The sequence below is a fragment of the Mustela lutreola genome, chromosome 1, assembly GCF_030435805.1.
Source record: "Mustela lutreola isolate mMusLut2 chromosome 1, mMusLut2.pri, whole genome shotgun sequence".
NCBI lineage: Eukaryota > Metazoa > Chordata > Mammalia > Carnivora > Mustelidae > Mustela > Mustela lutreola.
Genome location: NC_081290.1, coordinates 285,817,399 through 285,838,120, shown reverse-complemented (window position 1 = coordinate 285,838,120; position 20,722 = coordinate 285,817,399). Strand labels below are relative to the sequence as shown.

The window sequence follows — 20,722 nt, the reverse complement described above, 5'->3', positions numbered from 1 at the left end:
GTTGCACATACACACTCACACTTGTGAGCTGTCCTGCATCCCAGGGGCCCCGCCAGCCCGTGGGGCTCCCGCTGAGCTCGCCGGTGCTCTGTCCCCTGGGCCCCCTGCAGGTGAGCGACTGGTGGGAGGAGTACATCTACCTGCGAGGACGGGGGCCGCTGATGGTGAACAGCAACTACTATGCCATGGTGAGTGCCCCGGGCGGGCGTAGCGGGCATCCCCACGGGCCCGCGGGCCACCCCGGAAGCTCCTGCCCTGGCTCCCGCTGACTCAGGCTTTCTGCCCGGGCCCAGCCCCTGCCTGCCGTGCCTGAAAGCTGCCTGTGGCTATCCCTTTGTGTTGGCCCCGAGCCACTGCCGAGAGATTAGGGCCACAGAAATACTCCCGAGGCCATCAGGGGTCTCTCCGCCTGTCATCACAGCTGGCCGCTGCGTTGTGATGCCGCGGTGACGTGTGGGCTGTGTCTGCGTCACTCCACAGAGCGTGGCGACAGGTGGCCGTGGCTCCCCCAGCCCTGGGACGCCAGGAGGTTCTTGTCTTCCGCGGCACTGATGGCCTGGGAGGGCTCTTCCCGTTGTCTCGTTGGAAGCCTCATAGCTGGGGTTCTGGTCACCGGCATTTACTAGCTTTAATAACGGGGCAGCCTCATGCTTTGTTCTGTTTCTTCCTGTTTGTCACTTTTATTTGCTTGTAAAGGACAAAACTGTCCAAGTGTAGGAAGTGCAGTTCCAATTTCTTTTCTGTCAGGGTGGGGGTGATCTCACACCGACGGAAACATTTTAGCAGTGCGGAAACGCCCTCCGGTGTATGTAAGTGACCGTGGCTTTGCCCACGGACGTCCTCTGTGCCGACACGGGTTTACCTTCTCAGGACTTGCTGTACATCCTGCCGACCCAGATCCAGGCCGCGAGAGCGGGCAACGCCATCCACGCCATCCTGCTCTACAGACGACGCCTGGACCGGGAGGAGATCAAGCCGGTACGCCAGCTCCCTGCTCTAGAAACTTCTTTTTTGACGGCTTTGTTGACCTCGTGCACGTGCCCGAGGCCTCCTTCGATAGGACCTGTCATATCTATATAACATACCCCCGACATTGTCTCCACGGTCCAGGGCGTGAACACATCCGTCACCCCCAAAAGTTCGTGTGTGCCTTCTGTCTCTGGGTCACTTGTACTGTTCAAAGCTTTATGCAAATGAAACCGTGCAGTTTGCGCGCTTGCTCGCTCTCTCTCGCTCTCTCTGGTCTCGCTTCTTTCACTCTCCGTAATGACCGTGAGATTTAATGCTCCTGGTGTGTTCTAAATTCCTGCTGTATGTCACCCCGTGATCTCAGCCGGAAGAAGCTCTCGTTTACCTTTGGAAGAAAACAATTGAGCTGGTGAATTAGTGAAGGAGAACAAGACATTTCTTTCTTTAGATAGCCCTTTGGTTGAAGCGTGGGTTTGGAAGAGGTCTGTGGTGTAAGCGTCAGGTGACAAATGATCCATTAGCAGGTGTGACCTCTGGGCAGGAGCGGGGGTTCAGAGCCCCGCCTGCGCCCCAAGCCCCAGCCGCGCCCGGCGGGTCTTAGCGGCCAAGGTCGGCGGCCCAGCAAGTTCAGTTCGGAGGAGACACGTCAGGCACTGTGTGCTCGGAAGACAGATCAGTGTTTCTTTTGCTCCTCCCTCACCGCCCCCCTCAAGGAATATTTGTTTGTTTGAAATGCATTTTTGTTGTAGATCCTTCTGTTGGGATCCACGGTTCCGCTCTGCTCCGCTCAGTGGGAGCGAATGTTTAACACATCGCGGATCCCAGGCGAGGAGACGGGTGAGTGGGGACCCTTGGGGAAGCCCGTTCGCTCCATACTCGCTGCCCACGGGGTCATGGACAGGCAGCACTCGGCTTCGCGCTGACCCCTCCTGAGAGTGAAGTTTGAGGCTCAGGAACGTTCCTTCTGTTGAATTTCCCCGGTGTTTCTTAGGCCCAGGCATGTGACTTATCTTCAGAATCAGTTTCTCTTTGGCCGAAGGCTGTCTCCTGGGATGTTCCTCCCAGGTCTGGCCAGGAATATTCTTTTCTTCATCTGGCTCCCTTGGGAGTGTCGCTCTGGCCCACAGTCAGGGTTCTGGTGTAACACATGCTGGCCTGTGCTCAGGAGGCCGGGCCTGGCCTGGGGCAGCTGATTCCCACCCCCGGCGGTCGCTCGCCAGGAGGCCACGTAATCTGAGCCAGGACGCCCTGGAGAATGAGAGGGAGAGACATGTCACCGCCTGGGACTGTGCCGGGCCAGCCAGGGCTCAGGCTGAGCCACCTGTGAGCCTCCGGGTGGCCTTGCAGGTGGCAAACACCGGTCACTCGCCAAGAGACCAAACAGACGCCGTCTGAGCCCTTACGGTGGGCGTTAAAATGAACTCACAGCTGCTTTTTATATTTTTATTTGTTTTAACCCACTGCCACTTTCAAAGCTGATTGTATAGAGTCCCGAGCTCATCTGGCTTTTGGGGGTTTCATTACAGTGGGTACCTCTGGACTATGAGCCCCAGGTGGGAACTTGCCCTGTGGTGGTAGGCGTGGGGGTCCTCAGACACCGGAACCGGCCTCTGGCTGAGCTTCTGGAAGCGAATTCAGCTTTCCTCGGATCTGGGACCCAGAGGCTTTCTGAAAACTCACTCCAGCCTGAGTGTTTCTGGCTCGAAAGTCAACCTTTGTCTCTCTCAGTCTGGGGTCTAGTGATCCGTGGCCAGATTTTTGTGAAAAGCAAATGAGTTGGCAAAAAACAGCTCGGGGACAGTTGGGACCATAATAGCATGCTTAAAACTTTTTTTTTTTTAAGTTTTTAAAAGTAGTTCAGAGAGAAGTACTTAGAGAGAGAGCAGGGGATGAGCAGAAGGGGTGAGAATCTCAAGCAGACATTTTTTTTTTTAAATTTAACTTTATTTGTTTGTCAGAGAGAGAGAGAGAAGGGAACCCAATGTGGGGCTCGATCCCAGGACCCTGATCATGACCTGAGCTGAAGGTTTCGTGTTCCGTGGTCTCAGTTACCCACCACCAGCCACGGCATGGGAGCCTGGTGATTCCCCATGACCTCAGCCTAACCCTGCATCATACCCGTGCGACTTGTCTCCCGTCATCACGAGAAGAAGGGCCAGGACAGGTGTTTTGAGAGAGAGACCACGTCCACATAAGCTCTGTCAGCACAGGATGTAATCGCTCTGGGTTTGCTGTTGTTAACATTGTACTGCACCTTGTTTGTAAGTCAGACGTGATCACAGGTCCGTAGACTGGAGAAAACAGGCGTGCGGCTGCGGGTCCATGTGCTCCCCCGCTTCCGGCATCTGCGGGGTCTCTGAACACCTCCCCTCGGATCACGGGGTGCTTCTGTACTTTTCTCTGCCCAGGTCTTGTGCCTCATCCGTTAGTTACTCCTAACTCCTTTTCTGTTTTTCTTGTTTCAAGTGTATTTTTGAGTTGTTGGCTCCTGAATATATTAGTTTTGGGGGCCGTTGTAACAAAACCTCGCAGCCTGCGGGGCTGAAAGACATTCGCTGTCCCCACATCCTGGAGGCTGAAGCCCGAGACGCAGATGCAGACAGGGAGTCCCCCGGGGCCTCTCACCTCGGGTGTGGACGGCCGTCCTCTCCCTGTGTCCTCACGGGGTCATCCCTCCGTGCCTCTCTGGGTCCTGATCATTTCCTACAAGTGCCCCAGTCATGTGGGATTAAGGTCCATCTTAATCACAATGTGTTAATAGAATTACCTCTTTAAAGGCCCTGTTTCCAAATACAGTCGCATCCAAGGCGGCGGGCTGGGGTTCCAAGCATGTGAGTGGGAGGGACTCAGCCAGGCCCAGAACTCTAGGGGAGAGGAAGGCAAATGAGGACCCCCAGTGGCTACCCAGCTGTGCTCTCAGTAATTTCAACAGCCGGTTGGGTTTTCTGGGGTTCATCGCGGCTGCAAGAGGCCTGTGTTCCCATCCCTGTATCTTTCCCTGATCAGAGGATCCCTGATTCTCCTTTCTTAGTTGACTGTGCGCTGGCCAGGACCTGGTGTAGCGTCTGAGTGGAAGTGATCCTAGTGTGCAGCTTCTTATATCTGACTTTGAATGAAGGCTCGAAGGGCGTGTTTGCCGTAGTTTTCTGTAGAAAGCCTTGAGCAGACCGAAGTCATTGGCCCGAGATCATACGGGCAGTGAGTGGCTGAGCGGAGCTGAGACGGGGTCAAATCTCTCAGCTTTGATCTGTACCGAACCGTCTATAGACTCTTGAGGAATTGGATGGTCGAGGGACGCGGGGGGCGGGGTTGGGGCCACAGGACGGTCGGGGGGCCAGGGCCATGCTCAGCTCTCCCTAACCCTCGCCTCTGGGTTCCGCGTCCCGCCGCAGACACCATCCAGCACGTCCGGGACAGCAAGCACATCGTGGTGTTCCACAAAGGGCGCTACTTCAAGGTCTGGCTGTACCACGACGGCAGGCTGCTGAAGCCCCGGGAGATCGAGCAGCAGATGCAGCGCATTTTGGACGACCCCTCTGAGCCTCAGCCGGGGGAGGCCAAGCTGGCGGCCCTCACGGCTGGAGAAAGGTGTGTGGCTCCTCCGTGACATGGGTCTGGCCAGAGGGGTGCGTGGGGGCGGGGCAGCGGTGCTGGGGGGTGGGGCTGGAGCGTGGAGTCCGAGTCCTGCCCCTGCTGGCCGGCTGCCCATCCAGGTGCCCGGGGTGCCAGGGCTCAAGACAGACAGGAGTGAGGCTCTGCGGCAGGGCTGCAGGCCTGTTGAGTTCAGGACACAGGCTCTGCCGCAGGGGTGTGGACCGCATGTTCCATGCTGGGAACGGCAGAGAGGGTCCCATGGGCCTGCCTACACTGGGGCTTGACTACCCGTTTAAAAGGCCCACCTGAGAGCCCCGAGCAGGTGTATGAGAATCTTCTGGTCCAGGGGCTCCTCGAGCAGTGCAGGCTGGAACAGGCAGCGTGAGCTGGAGGGGAGGCCCCGTCCCAGAAGCCCGGGGGTGTTAGGCCATCACTGCGCCCTCACCAGGGCTGGAAGGAACCACGGAGGGCAGTGTGTCTGGGGGACGAGCTCCCTCCCCGTGTGCTCATGAGCGTCAGGGGCCCAGGGGGCAGGTGGGCACAAATTGCAGCTGAGGAGTGGGCTTGCCTGGGATCCCCTGCCCCGAGGGGCTCCTTGGGCGGCCGGCCCTGAGGCTCCTCTTCCCATAGACGCTGAGCATATGTGCTGGCCCCGTCACCTTCTTGTCCCTTCACACAGCACTAGTGACCGTCCTTGCTGTCACTGTGGCCCTGGCAGACAGTGGTCCCGGCTGGGTGGGTGTGGGGACCTGGTGTTTGTTGGGGATGTTGGTACCATAGGCTACCTTGGCGAGCACTCGGAGAGAGAAGAGGGCAGGAGACAGGCCAGATGACCCTGATCTGGAACGGTGGGTGGGTGAAGGACCAGAGGAGGGCCTGCGTGACGGTCCTAGCAGCCATCGAAGGAGCCGTGGCTGCGGTGACTCTCAGGAAGTGGGTGTCGTGTCAGCTCCTTGTATCCCACGAAAAGTGGGATGAAAAGAATCCCATTCCTGGGATTCCCAGGGGTGCCGCTTCTTCCCGAGGTGTCCTCTGGCTGTAGTAGCCTGGACTTGAGTAGGACAGCTTGGGTTGGAAGTTCTTCTTTGTACGAAGTAGCTGTGATCACGTCGGTGTGCCTCAGATTCCCCCTCTGAAAGATGGGAATGTAGTGCTGGTCAGTGAGCTCATATGTGGACAAGGGCTAGAGGGGAGCCGGGCAGGAGGGACGTGCTCACAGCACCTGCCACAACGTCGTCAGGACGGTCGCGGGCGTGGGGAGCCCTGGCTCGGTCGCTGAGCTCAGAGCCTGCATTCTCGTGGCCCATCCAGCGTCCAGTGAGTGGAGGTGCGCGCCGGGCTGGAGGCCTGCCAGCCGATGGTGCTGTCCGCTGCAGACAGAGTCATACACGTGCGGTTTCCCTTAAATTCCTACAAAACTGAAAACCGCCGTTTTGAACACCGCACGTAAGGAGATGTCCTCACGTTCCTGTAGGTTTGACTCTAAGCCTTGTTTCAGAGTACCCTGGGCCAAGTGTCGCCAGGCCTATTTTGGACGTGGGAAAAACAAACAGTCCCTCGATGCCGTGGAAAAGGCAGCGTTCTTCGTGACGCTCGACGAAAGCGAGCAGGGGTACAGGAAGGAAGACCCGGATGCGTCCATGGACAGCTACGCCAAGTCTCTCCTCCATGGCAAGTGCTCCGACAGGTAACGTGGCTGCCCCCAGCCTCAGGTGTCTCTGCCCTGAAGGAATGAGGCTCGCATAAGAGCACAGCTTTGGTTCTCTTTTTGCATGGCACACATGTGCACACACGCGCACACACACACAGGGGAAGACTTTCTTTCCTCTCTGTTCCCGCCGACCTCTGACTGGAGGTGCTGGCGAGGGGTGTCTGCGGATGCCTGGAACCCGGCAGGAGAAGGCGGTGGGCGGGGCTGAGCTGGGTGTGGGGTCGGCCTGCTCCCCGAGCTCAGGACTCCTGTGGCCACCTTTTCCTCATCTGCGGATCTGTCCTGCCTGCCTTGCAGGTGGGGGTGAGGCTAGTCCCAGGGCGGGGGGGGGGGGGTGTGCTCACAAGGGCTTATCTTTGTCTCTGATAACAGAGAAGCCACTGACCTAAGTTCTCTGTGTGCCCCTCCCAGCACTCTGCCGAGATTTAAGAGTGTGGGCCAGCCTTTTGGGGGCTGGGGGCAGAGGAGCCCAACCCGAATAAAAGGAGTACGTGATTTACGGTTGCTTTCGGTCTTTTTGAAATAGTTAAGTCCCGGGAACCTTCCTTTCTCACGTAGGTGGTTCGATAAGTCTTTCACGTTCATTGTCTACAAGAACGGGAAGATGGGCATGAACGCCGAGCACTCCTGGGCCGATGCGCCCATTGTCGCGCACCTGTGGGAGGTGAGTGAGCAGAGCTGTCGCGCACCTGTGGGGGGTGAGTGCAGCTGTGACGCAGCTGTGGGAGGTGAGCGAGTGCAGCTGTGACATGAGCATGGCACTTACTGTTGCCAGTCCCGACCCCAGACGACGTTTCATCGTGCGGTACCCGTCTGCTTACAGAAGACTTCGTAACACACATTGGCACTTCGTGTAACATGATTTAGCTAAACCAAAGGCCTTCGTGTCTTCATTTCCTACAACTAACTTTCCTTAAATAGAAGCACATTTAATGCCGTCTCTGGTGGAACCAAAGTGACGGAATGGTGGCTGGCTCTCGTGCAGGGACTCCAGGGCAGAGCTAAAGCAAAACCATCCCTTCTTTGCTGTGTTCTCGAGACTCTTTCCATGTGCCAGGTATTAGGCCGACTAGAAGCAAGTGCATTAAATCCTGGTTGATAAAAACACAGCCGCATCATTTAATTCTTAAAATTACCAAGTTATTTAAAAACTGCCAAACCCCTGCCACCTGGTCCCTCTGCCCAGCTTGTTAAAATATGGTGTTGGATTGGCCCTGCCACTGCTTTAAACTTAAAAAAATTCATTTCTCCCTGAAGCGCTGGAACCTTCTTTGCGTTTGGCACGAACCATTGAAGAAGGTTTTGCTTTCTTAACTTACCCTCCTCGGTTCTTGTTTGGAGAAATTTCTGAACTCCAGGATTGTCAACAGTGGACCTGATCCAGAAATTTCTGTATGATCCTGGTTTGATGAAGCTCAAGGTAGTTTTTTGTTAAGCAACAAGGCCCTTTGAAGTCACCCTGAAAGCCCAGCCTGTGCTCTGCAGTCCGCTGCGCTGGCAGGTGGAGCTGGACGACGGGACAGCGGGCCGAGGACCCCACCGTCCTTCACGGGCCGTGGCGCTCACTCGAGGACCGGACATGATGAAATCGTCATGAACTTGTGAAGATATCTTAATGCATGACCGCATTCTTTTCTTTTTTTAATTCCTCTGAAGGCTTTGAATCTCAATCTTTATTTTTAAAATATTTTATCTGTCCATATTTTCCCCAGAGTCACAAATCCTAGGCCATGTCGTGCTGTTTCTTGCAAGGCCTATGCACGTGCTCCCTCCTGTGCCCCGAGCACTCTTTCCCTGGCCCCTGGCCCCATCAGGCCTCAGCTTCACTGCACTCCCCCAAGGCCCCTCTGCCTTCTCCGGGGCCTGGGTTAGGAGCCCCGGATGCCCCCTCCAAAACTTCTCCTGACCGTCTTACCCCTGGCTGGGGTCTGGGCAAAACCTAACCCGCTCTTCCTTCAGCCAAGTGAGGTTCTCTGTGTGGGAAAGAAACAGTGTTACTGAACAGTCTCTCAGATAGTGGTCTGGCCCCAAGACTCGAACATACGATAAAAGCAGTCAAGTCTCAGAAGGGTCTTTGCCGCCGCCCGTCTACTGATGCCAACAAAAGCTTAGCGATCCTTTCAACTGAAACTGCACGATGACTCAGCCGTCTTCGGCCCCTGGACAGAGCAGCCGGACTCCAGAGGGGTCTGTCGACACAGCGGACTGTCCAGACCTGTGACACCTGTTCCAGGGACGCCCCGAGTAGGGAGCGCGTGACAGCTGGTCTCCGTGAAGGAGACCGTGCTCGAGCCGCGGGCAGTCTGGACGGCACAGGGTGACTTAGCCAGGTGGAGAAACCTGCGTGTTGACAAGGCCATCTTCTATTTTAAGTGCTCTTGGAGGAGAGAAAGGTAAAGAGATTGCGTGGACAGCCCAAGGCAGTCATTCGGGTTCCTGCCAGCAGACGGAATGGCCTGGGCCTCCAGGGGCCGGATGTGGACCCCAGGAGCTCCCCGCAGGGGTGGGAACCGATATACTCTCTTATCCCGGAGGCCCGGGAACCGGTCTGCCCATGGCGAGGCGGTCAGGAGCAGATCTGGTCAGAGCTGGACCCTGCTTGCCAACCATATATTTCTAAAGCTAGTTGGGCTCTCTGGGGTCTCAGATGTGGAGCGGCTCAGGCACAAGTAGGCTGGCCCCTTCACTTGCTCAGATCTGCGTGGACGCTGACCACACGCACACACGTGGCCGCCTCCACACACCACCCCCCTGCTAGAGCCCCAACCCCTCACACCCAGCAGTGCCCCCAGCCAGACCTGGGTTGGGGGTTTTGGGGTATGTGTGTGTGTGTGTGTGTGTTTGTCTCCCCCACTAGGATGTAAGCTCCCCAAGTGCAGGGATTCCTTTTTTTAGAAAATCTTTTTATTACTGTTTATGGAGACAAAATTGACCATAAAATTCATCTTCTTAAAGTACACAATTCGCTGGGTTTCGGGTATTTACACGGTGGTCACACCACCAACCCCGGCATCTACTGTTTTTTTTTTTTTCTTTTTTAATTTATTTAACAGACAGTGATCACAAGTAGGCAGAGAGGCAGGCAGAGAGGAAGGGGGAAGCAGGCTCCCTGCTGAGCAGAGAGCCCGATGTGGGGCTCGATCCCAGGACCCTGGGATCATGACCTGAGCTGAAGGCAGAGGCTTAACCCCCTGAGCCACCAGGCGCCCCCCGGCATCTACTTTAAGATGTTTCCCCACAAAGGGAACTCCTGCTTCTCTCCGCGCCCCCGCCAGGCAGCCACAGATCTACTTTCTATCTCTTGGGCTATCTTTTCTGGCCATTGCATGGGCTGTTTCCATGCTCCAACGACTGTAAGCACCGCCCCTGGGAAACATTCATGCATACGTGTTAGGCGAATGCGTGTTTTCATTTGTCGTGCGTGCACCCTGGAGGAGACTGGGGAGGTCAGATGGCCAGGTTTAACGTCTTGAGGAAAAGCAGAAATTCTGGTCTGTTTTGTTCCCCATCCTCTCACTGGTGCTCAGAGGGTTGCTGGCTCATAGTAGCTGCTCAGTAAATACAACTGAACTCATCAATGTGCGTGTCCTCGCCAGGGGCAAGAGAAGGCCCCAGCTGGGCCCGGAGCCTGGCTCGTGGGGAGTGTGGACTGGGGCGCACGGCTTCCTCCCTGGGTGGCTCGGCCTCCTCATTTTTACGCCGTTGGGAATAATGGGGCCTGCCTTCCGGGCTTTCTGTAAAGATTCGGGGGATGGGGGGTGGCACCCAGCGGGCACCTGGGACCTGGAAGCGGGCTCTGCATGTGCGGAGTCCTGGCTGAGCTGCTTGGCAGCCCACAAGCCGGGGAGCCTCCTCACGTCCATTTCTCTCCCCTCTGGAATGGAAATAGCTTTCCCGATGGGTGGCTGCGCGGAGGGGGTCGGGTGCATCCGCCGGCACACCCTGGGAGGCGCCCCTGCTGTCTTCATCACATCTCCGTGAAGGACGAGGGTCTGTCTCCCCTGGGGGTCGCCTCCAAGATGCTCTAGGTAACAGGGTTCACCGGACTCCTCTCCCCTGACCGACGTGTCTGTCTTTTCGTTTGCGACAGTATGTCCTGGCCACGGACTGCTTTCAGCTGGGCTACGCAGAGGACGGGCACTGCAAGGGCGACACCAACCCGAACATTCCGTACCCCACCCGGCTGCAGTGGGACATCCCGGAGGAGGTGAGTCCCAGCGACCTGGGATGGGAATGAACGGAAGCGGCCACAGCCCGGGCCACCCCCCGCCCCCCGGCGTCCTTGCTGAGTGGGCACCGGCTCAGCTGGAGGCCACACACACAGACTTGTGTCCACACACGGGCCGGAGGGCTGCTCACCACAGCTCCTACTGCCTCCGGCCCCGGGAAGTGGTTCTGTTTCCCATTCTGGCAAAGATTGTCGGCGAGATTTCCAGCTCCCATTTGGCTGGACAGCGCAGTGAACAAGGAAAAAGCAAAGTCACTTCCTTTGGGGTAGAAATACTCTGAGATCACTAACTTAACTATTTCTGTTTCTCAAAGATTTTCATACAGAGGCCACTCGATAAAAGGAAGCGTTTTGGGGAAGGAAGTTTGGGGCAGTTCTGCCCATCCGATCCACGCAGGCATTCCTGGGGCCCGAGAAACACTTCTCGATGTAGAAAATGCCACGCGTGAGGCTGCCGTCTCACCAGGCCTTCCGTCCTGCGTCCCCGGGGGCCGGCGTGAGCTCCTCAGAGCAGTGTCACCGCTGCCGAGGTGCAGGGGCTCGGGGTCCTTGTACCTGACCAAGTCGGTCCCCGTGTATTTAAAATGTTTCTGTAGGTTTAACTTTCTCGAGCAGTTTTAGTTTTCCCAGCACAGTGGATCAGGAAGTCCAGAGACATCCCTCCTGCCCACCTCCCCCGACCCAGCACACACGCGCCCATCCCTGACACGGGGTCAGTGTCGGCCTGGTGCATTCTTGGCCTTTGCACGGATGTACGATGACCAGTGTCCGCGCACAGCCTCACACTGAGCGGTTTCATGGCCCAGATGTGGGCACTGCCGTTCCTCCCTGTCCCCCGCCCCCCTGGCACCCTGGCACCCAGAGGTCTTGTCACGGTCGCCACAGTTGGCCTCATCCACAGTGTCCCGTTTGTGGAATCCTGTTGAACTTGGCCTCTGCAGACGGCTTCTTTGCCTCGGTCTCGTGCATTTAGGGCTCCTCCCGCGGCCTTCCGTGGCCTGGGAGCTCATCTCCATGGCGTGGTCGTACATGGCCCATTCGTTTTTTATAATTGGGAGCTGGGGCGCCACAGTGGATTTCACAAAACTAAACTCTGGACTGTGCGGAATGCCCCGTGGGGGCGTGTGCAGACCAGGAAGCCGCAGTCCCCCACGGGCCTTCCTCCTGCTCGGGTCCCCCCGGCACTCCTGGGCGAGCGGGGGGCCTGTCACTCCCGGACTGCGGCTCCAGGATGAGGCTTCCGGGGAGGACCAGGAAGAGGGTGGGACGTGTGTCTGTTCCAGCAACAGCTCTGTTGGCCGCGCAGACATCTCGTCTCTGCGAGGTACGCCAGCAGCCCGGGCTCACGTCTCTTTCTCCTTTTTCCTCTAGTGTCAAGAGGTGATCGAGACTTCCCTGAACAGCGCCAGCATTCTGGCAAACGACGTGGATTTCCACTCGTTCCCGTTCCACACCTTTGGTAAAGGGTTGATCAAGAAATGCAAGACCAGCCCGGACGCCTTCGTCCAGCTCGCGCTGCAGCTGGCTCATTACAAGGTACGGGCTGGGGCTCCGTGGCGAGCACGCGGTCTGCGCACCTGCCGGGAGCCGCGGGCCCCGGGGGTGGGGAAGGCCGGAAGCCTTGCAGGCGTGGTGGCATGCGGTGAGCAGAACCCCTCTTGGTGGGTGTGGGGGCAGGTCAAGAAAAGACGCAGATGCAGGACAGCAGAAGAGGTAACATTGAAATCAGAGAAACCGGGAGAAGGTAGGCCAGAGTCAGAGTTCCAGCTGACTCTACGGTAGTTGTTCACAAAGACCATCAAGTCACGAAGCTTCCTTTCCCCGAGGGACATACTCACTTAAGTGTGTGCTCGCAGAGCCATCGGGCAGAAAGGGCCGTCGTGGAAGGGGCGCTTTGTCTGAAGGAGCGAGGGACTTACAGACCCAGTAGCCAGATAGAGGAGCTGAATCTTGGAATTAGCAAGCTTGACCTTAAAGACTGCTGAGCACAGAGAGGTACTGCGTTTGGGCAATAAAGGGAGGCGCTGCCTCAAACACAGAGTTTCGTAAGGGGACGCCAGGCTCCACGGTAATACGTGTGCAGATCTCGAAACGATTTTCTGCAGCGACAGAAGTTAGTGAAGCTGACCCAAGACAAGGTAAAAAGCCAGGAGGAGGTCAGTCCCCATGATGAAAGTCAGAAGTCGGAGACCTGCCCAGCAGCGGGACCCTGCTCCGAAGTGGCTTCGTTGCTTGGACGAGCGTAGGGTTCCGGAGGCTCCTGAAAGTGAGGGGCAGGCCGCTCGCAACCAGCTTCACCCTGGGCGTGATCCGGAGCTGGATAGAGCCGCCCAGTGGGTGCGGAGTGCCTCGGCGGGGGAGGGGGGGGCTCGTTAATCCTCAGAGCCCCTGGGGAAGGCCTTGCTGATCTCTGCCTCTCCCAGGAGCAGGAGAACTCCCATGGCTGAGCTTGTATCCAGGCAGGCTGGTTCTGGAGCTCATGTCTTAATTGGAGGGATGGCGAGAAAGAGCTGTAGACCAGTTTTGCTCATGAACAAACGCGCAGAAAACCTAAGTAAGATATTAGCAACGAGAATCCAGCAGTGCAGTGCGGGAAACATGTAAAAGCAGCAGCTTATGGAGCCAGCGGCCAGGGGCACGGTTTGGTATTAATAAACCTGGAGACAGATTAAACTATTATTTAGATCAGAGAAGAAAAAGGACAGTCCTCTCGACAAATGCTAGAAAGACATTAAAATCTTGGCGTGCATTCCCGATAACGGCTCTAAGTAAGCGGAGCTGTTACCCTAACATGATAAGTAGCGTCACAGATCAGTAGCCGACATGTGGCTTGAAGGGTGAATGGGTGAGTAGCCCCATTAAGGAGAGGATGAGGCTGCCTCCACTCCAGCAGGTCCAGCATCCTCAAAGGCCTTCCCATAAGTACAGTGAGCACAGCTCATGGGATGACTGGGCAGGAGAGGGATCAGTACATCTGGTGGGAATGGAGGCAGCAGAGAAGCTTTCGAGATGAAGGAGTGTGCTCAGGAAGGAGCCCGGTGCAGAATTCTACGAAGGCCAGTATCTTCCTTGTCCAGCGCTTGGCCAAGTAGAAAGTACAACAGGCCAGGGGAATGAGAACCAGGGACAGGAGTCTGGGGTCCAGGCTCACGTTGGTAAAACAGCTGGGACTTTGGGAAGGCAGAGACAGTCTCCAAAAGGAACAAGGCTGTGGTTTTGGCTGGAAAATCTCGACCCCGCAGAGGCGAGTGTGCCCAGTTCACACGTCCAGTGTCGACACAGTCTGAGGTCTGGAGGTGATTTTCCGAAGGGAGCTCGAGCGATTGATTTTCAAGTTCATTTAGGAGATGTGACATCTGAGAATAACCAGTAACATTCTGAAAAATAAAAGTAACGAGGTGGACATTGTTTCTTTTAACATGTAAAAATCGGAAGAGTTTAGGAATGAGTAAGGTGTCTTCCTGGGCACTTCTCTGGGATAGGTGCAGGATTTAACACCGCTGGGAGGGCATGGGTTGGTGAGTGAATGGGCTTCGAAAAATGGGCCAAGTGGCTCCTTTTGGGAAGCAAATAAACAGCCCAGTAGGCAAACCGAGTCAGCAGAGGGTAGTGGTTCACGAGAGCAGAAAACTACAAGTTGTCGGGGAATGTACGTGGAAAATTTAGTCTTGCTAGGAAGCCCATAAATGCAGCGTAAGTAAGACTGCATGTTTGTGATTTGCAAAGGCCTTTCAAGTCCGTGTTTGTACTGGGGCAGTTTAGAGAGGGAAGCGTGCGTGCGGCAGGCTCTTCCAGCGTGAGGCTCTTCCAGAGGGAAACGTGTGTGACCCTGACCTGGCAAACTCTTCCTGGAGAACCGTACTCTCTAAGGCCCGGTTCGCAGAGATGAGCTGAAACAGGCCCCTCAGTAAAAAAGTTTGAATCCGTCAAAAAGGTTATCAGTGTGAAATGTTAGATTATCGTATTTTTGTACAACGGACGATTGTGTGTCCGTTAAATGTGTCTGTGGTGTGTTTTGTGAACACACTTGGCCATCGGCATCATGTGAAAGTTTTATTTCTTTACCATGGTGATCTGCAGACTGTGGCCCACGGCCCACTTCCCGCCTTGAGCTAAGAATGCTGTTGTATTGTTAATAATTGAAAAAAAAACCCCAAAAAACAAAAAACAGAAGAATGCTGTCTCGTACATCTGTATATCACATGTCATTTCAGTGTTCACAGAGGCCGTTTGCTTAGTGTTCAGTCAGACGAATGGTCCACGGGTGTTTCGAGTGGACTGAGCAGATGCCACGTACAACGAATGAAAAATATAAGGCAGATCTTTCCATGCAGAGGTTCTTATGTGCAGGCCCTGTAGAGGACCAGCTGTGTTAGGGACACGACTCTGGAGCTGTGGTTCTGACCCTTCCTGGCTCAGCTCAGAGCTGCAGAGCCTTCCCTTGGCTCTGTGTAAATGCAGATGTCCTGTGTGTCCTGGGGGGTCTCCGTTCCAGGCTTCTGACCCTTCGCTGTGCCCTGGACCCTGCAGGAAGTTTGGGAAAGCCTTGGGGATCCCATCTCAGCATAATGTGTATAAAGCATGAAAGGAACTACGTGGGGTTACGGAGATAATCAGTTAATAAAAATGCACACCAGAATATTAAATGTAAATTTGTAGCACAGTGAGTGTAATTATGCACTAAACTTGGGGTGGCAGAGCTAGTGACTACTGTAATTTTGAAGTTGTGATAAGCATAGATGGTATTTTGGGACATCTGCAGCAACCACAATTTGTTGTGCAAATAGCTATGATTTTCTCTTCAAAGTCACTGCACTGTTGGTAATTACTGTGGTTTGTTGGCTGTGCTTCTACATGCTGTATTTCAGTTTGAGGTTAGTAGAAATTAAAATGTATCTATTTTTCCCTTCCGAGTTAACATGTTCCAAAGGTTAGTGACCATTGGTCTGATCCCTGTCTGCCCTTCCAAACTCCTCTCATAACACACCTGGTCTCATTCACTCAGCTTTGGCCACACTGGCCTTTTCGCTGTGCTCAGATACGTCCAGCTCTTTTCTACCTCAGGACCTTTGCACTTGCTCTCCGTCAGTAGTTGCTGTGTCCCAGATTGAGGTGTGGTTGGTTAGGTCTCTGCTCAAGGCCCCCATCTCCTATTTAAAAGGGCTCCTGCCCCCTCGCTCTTCTGTCACCCTGCCTTGTTCCTGTTTGATGCCCCTGTCACTGTGTAATATCCTGTATCCCCACTTCTTCTGTTAGAACCTTTGCCCCTTGAGGGCAGAAACATGATCGGTCCCCAGTGCCAGGAATGTGCTAGCCACAGAGGGGTCGATAGGCATTGGTAAATAAGCCACGACCAATTGAGTGAAGACACTTGGTAGAGGTCTTAATTTTAGTCCACAGCCATTCGCTTCCTGCTTTTGGGTCATGTTTGTTTTTCATTTAGAAGCTAGAGGTGAAAAACTCCCCCAGGTACCATCAGCCTGAACCCCGAGCCCTGGGGTAGCCATCCCCGGGTGTGACAGGTTTGTGTTCTCACACCGTGCATGTCCGTATCCCCACCGACCGTGTCTTTTGATCCAGCTCGTTAGACACTGGAGGTGATCTCCGGATGGCGGCTGGTTGCAGCAGGTGGAGTGGGGCTGCTTGGCTCTCGGGGGGCCGAGCACCCTAACATGCAGTGCATTTGCCGAGAGGTTTCCAGACGATCGTTTACAAACCGTGGGTATCCTGCATGACCGTGCTGACCGCTGACACAAAGTTTGGTGTTGGAGAGTGGACCTCGCATAAACCAGTGCATCCGAGATCCCAAGCTAACGTTTACGGAATGCCTAAATGCCAGACTCCTACTTCTTCCTATAGCTCCTCCTCTCCCCTCCCTCCCGCCTTGTCACGAGCCCCTGTGACTCCTCCCAGGCATATTTGATGACCGACCTGGGCCCTTGCTTACCTGCTCTGTTCTTACTCTTACTCTGCTTAGAGCAGAATGGGGAGGTAGAGCCCCTCTTGGAGCCCACTCCAGGCAAAAGTAATGACTGGTGTGTGGAAGAAGTGCGGTGAGTCAGCGGCTCCTGCGCCTGGTGTCGGGGTAGCGTGGAGGCTCCCTTGGGGGCACCGCAGGTGGACGGCAGGGAGCGGCGGCTGGTCGCAGACCTCCTGGCCTGTGTTCCTCACCCCGTGGCCTGCTCGCCTCGTCACTTTACAGGCAGGACTGGGGAAGGGACAGAGCCCCGAAGGCCACTCACAGGCATGGCCCGCTCGCCAGGGACTTCAGCCTTGACTCTGGCGCTGGATTTTGCTTCACGGTGTCCGCTTGTGGCAGGGTGTCCTCTGTCTCCTTGGGGTCAGTGGGGCCCGGACGCCGAGAGGCACTGTCCACAGGAACGACTGGGGTCCACAGACTGCCGTGGCCACTTTCCCGTCCAGACGGGGAACCTGGCGTCTCGGGGTCGGCCTGGCGGCCAGGGGCGTCTGCAGGTGTTTCCTCTCACAGCGCATGCACGGGACGCCGTGTGCTTCTCGGACCCTGTCCTGCTCCTCCTGCTGCTTCTCCCTGGAGCCCCCGCTGACCTGTCACCTGCAGGGTCTCAGCTTCAGGTGCTGCCTCTTCTGTCCTCCTGTCCCCCTTCTAGTCAATCCCTAGACCCTACGGGGCCGCTGCGTGTCTGGTTCCCCACCCCTCACTGGGCATGGACTGCTCTGCCCCGTACCCAAGAGGCTGGAGTGGCTGGATTCAGACTGATTTCTCCACTTCAAAATACCGAGCTCTGGCTCGGGCAGCCCCCTCTGTGCCCCTCCATGCCGGTTCCCCACGCCTTCTCTCTGGCTTCTCTCCAGCTCCCGGCCCCTCCCCGCTTCTCCAGCCTCAGCAGGCCAAGCCGCCTTCTTGGTTCAGCGGGAATACGAGAGCATTCCAAAGAGACCTCCTGACCGCTCCCCCCATGGCTACCCCTTCTGTTTCATTTCCCTTCCTGTCCAGTGGGGCAGCTGGCCACCGGCCCTCCTGCCGGGGGACACTGCTCCTGACCTGTCTCTCCTCTCCCAGGCCATCCTCATTGTCATCCAAACACCGTGGAACATTTCCTGCCAACACCTTGTGTCTTTTAATAATTTCCAACTGTTGCATGGCCATCTCCTTGTCATGTCTTCCTTCCATAAGTGTGTCTGCACTCGGATAGGTGTGTGAAGCTCAGGAAATTGTGCCGTGGCATCTGTTGCATCTGGAAATGGACCCTGGGCTACCCAGAAACTGACCCCCCACCCCCGGGCCTTTCCAAAGCTAATGACGTCTCCATCTGCCTGCTGCACAACCCCGTGTGAAGACTGATAATGACTAAAAGCTAAAGCTGACCATAACCCATCCCATCTTGTGCGTTAGAGTCCATCAGCGGGCCATGCCTTGTATTAAAGTATTTTTCCTCTACAGGACATGGGCAAATTCTGCCTCACATACGAGGCCTCCATGACCCGGCTCTTCCGAGAGGGGAGGACGGAGACCGTGCGTTCCTGTACCATGGAGTCGTGCAACTTCGTGCTCGCCATGGTGGACCCCACCCAGACGGTAAGGAGGCGCCAGGCCGCGGAGACCTCGCGCATGCCTTCTCCGGGGGCGTCGTATTCAGCTTCTCTCCCTGCTGCCTTTCAGGGGAGCTGAACGTGGTCAGGACACGTGCAGAGAGGTTAGCGTTAATCCGCATGGACTCCCTAGGAGTCTAGAACCTCACAGAGCACAGGGAGGCACGGGAGTTGGTGCAGTGGGACAATCCAAGGAGCTGGGGTCTGGGTGAGAAGCCTGGAACCGTGCCATAGAACCTTCTACTTGGGGTCAGCGGAGCCCGCTGCCCATACCCACGATCCCCGCACAGGCTGGGGGCTCTGGGTTTCCCTCGAGTGGCCCCATCGGCAGCAAGAATCTGGGGAGGGGGCAGCCCCTCAGGGGGGCTTCCGCTCTGGCACGTCCCTCCCGCTTGCTTTAATGGTGTCATTGGACCCCTGTGGAGAAGGGCCCCTCACGTGCGTGTCAGAGCCTGTGGGGTCCGTCCTGCATGGCATGACTGTCCCGCCCCTTTACTCAGGTTGAGCAGAGGCTCAAGTTGTTCAAGATCGCCTCCGAGAAGCACCAGCATCTGTACCGCCTGGCGATGACTGGCTCCGGGATCGACCGCCACCTCTTCTGTCTTTACGTGGTGTCCAAATACCTGGCCGTGGAGTCCCCTTTCCTGAAGGAGGTCAGTTGCCACGGCCGGCGGCAGCTCTCCCGGCTCGCTGGCTAAGCCGGGACGAAGTCGGGGCCACCGCCTCGCCAAATGGGTCCTGGGGCTCCGCGGTCATCACCGTGTCCCATCCGAGCTGTGGCCTTAGTGCCGTGTTCCTTCAGCCCCTGGGGAACGCCGTGCGCCACACATACCCTCCCGACCTCCAGCTCGGGCCATAGCAAGGTGCACGCTGGTGACTAGGACATGAGGAGCCGAGTATTTATCAGTCTTGTTTTTAATACAGTTTATTTACTTTTAAAGGTGTGAAATTTAACTTATAATAATGCTGTGTTGATCAAGCAGCTTGAAAAAATTCCTGAAAATTAGCTTCAGCCCAGCACGGTCCCCTTCCTGAGTCTTAGTTCGTATGTCTGCCCCCTTTGGGGGGTGTCAGCCCCCCTGGTCCAGATGCCCTCTCTGCACACGGACTGGCCTGAGTCAGCAAGAGGCCTTCTGGGACGCAGACCTCCTGCGTCTGAGACCACCCGAGTCCCGGCGAGACTTTCCCTGTCGCCCCCCGGGGCTGCTGTGCAGGGACAGAAGAGGTTGGTGCGGGGAAGGGTGTCATTAGAGAATGTCCGTGTTTGACGCCGCAGGTCTTATCTGAGCCGTGGAGGTTATCGACCAGCCAGACTCCGCAGCAGCAGGTGGAGCTGTTTGATTTGGAGAAGAACCCGGAGTACGTGTCCAGCGGAGGGGGCTTCGGGCCGGTAAGTGTCCGAGGGTAGGTGGGCACGGAGCTGCGTGCCCGGGGACCGGCCGTGCCCGCCCGCCTCCGCTTGGGGTCTTCCTGGACCCTGAGCACTCCCTGGTACCTTGTGGGTCCCTCCCTGCCCCACCAGGAATTCTGCAGATGATTAGTGCAGGGGCTTTTGCTGTCTTATATGTGGAATGTGAGACAGTCCTGTTTCCTCATCGGCTCCTTCCCCGAGGTTAAACATCGGCTTACCTGGTTCTGTAGGTCGCTGACGATGGTTATGGCGTGTCCTACATCCTCGTGGGAGAGAACCTCATCAATTTCCACATATCTTCCAAGTTCTCCAGCCCCGAGACCGTAAGTACAGAACCAAGTTGCCTTTCCTAAAGGCATATTTTTGCCATTTTCTTTTTAACTTGACAGACATGTTCTTCCTGAATTTGACAGGAAGTAGCGGATTAACAACATGCTTTTTTACTCGGTTTGGACATTTTGAGATAAAAGAATTTTTAAACTCTTTCACCTAATTTTATTTTATTATTATTATTTTTAAGATTTTATTTGAGAGAGAATGAGCGAGGCCGTGTGCATGCATGAATGGAGAGACAGCGGGAGAGGGGGACGCAGGCTCCCCACTGAGCGGAGAGCCGGACATGGGGCTCGATCCCAGGACCCTGAGATCATGACCTGAGCTGAAGGCTGACACTTAACCACCGAGACACCCAGGCGCCCCTTTTTAATTTTAAAGAAATGATCTTCTTTGGTTGCAAATATTTCTTTGCCTATAGCGCTGGCTTTAAATCCTACTGTGGGAGTGCTCGCGTGACTCTGACCCTAATATCAGAGGGTAGATGGAGGTCAGCGTGCATGTATGAAGTAAGACGAGTACAAGATGATGGGGGGGGGGGGCCTGGGGGGCTCAGTTGGTGAAGCGGCTGCCTTCCGCTCGGGTCATGACCCTGGGCTCCCGGGATCGGGTCCCACACCGGGCTCCCTGCTCGGTGCGGAACTTGCTTCTTCCTGCGTCCGTCCTCTTGCTTGAGCTTGCTCTCACTTGCTGTCTCTCTCTCTCAAGTAAATTAATGAAATCTTTAAAAAATAATAATAATAAGATGAAGCAGGGTCTGCAGTGTTCTGTGGGAGTGGAACATGTGACCTCCTTCCCAGCGTGGCACACTGAATCCTGGTTTCTTTTCTGCCTTTCCGCATGGCGGATCCCCTGAGAGCACGGCCAAGTTCGCCGCTAGCAGAGAGGATTGGAATTCATTTAT

The 20,722-nt window shown here is 55.8% G+C and overlaps 1 protein-coding gene across 3 annotated transcripts in view; it reads left to right on the top strand.

Moving 5' to 3' along the window:
• CPT1A (carnitine palmitoyltransferase 1A) overlaps window positions 1-20,722 on the top strand; it is a 49,764-nt gene that overhangs the window by 26,644 nt on the left and 2,398 nt on the right. For all 3 annotated transcript variants that reach the window (XM_059150018.1, XM_059150020.1, XM_059150008.1), the window contains 12 exons: window positions 111-188; window positions 871-978; window positions 1,719-1,806; window positions 4,362-4,557; window positions 6,062-6,250; window positions 6,833-6,938; window positions 10,365-10,481; window positions 11,874-12,038; window positions 17,926-18,060; window positions 18,575-18,727; window positions 19,351-19,464; window positions 19,716-19,808. In XM_059150018.1, the coding sequence (XP_059006001.1) occupies window positions 111-188; window positions 871-978; window positions 1,719-1,806; window positions 4,362-4,557; window positions 6,062-6,250; window positions 6,833-6,938; window positions 10,365-10,481; window positions 11,874-12,038; window positions 17,926-18,060; window positions 18,575-18,727; window positions 19,351-19,464; window positions 19,716-19,808 (1,542 nt within the window). The remainder of the gene's footprint in view (window positions 1-110; window positions 189-870; window positions 979-1,718; window positions 1,807-4,361; window positions 4,558-6,061; window positions 6,251-6,832; window positions 6,939-10,364; window positions 10,482-11,873; window positions 12,039-17,925; window positions 18,061-18,574; window positions 18,728-19,350; window positions 19,465-19,715; window positions 19,809-20,722) is intronic.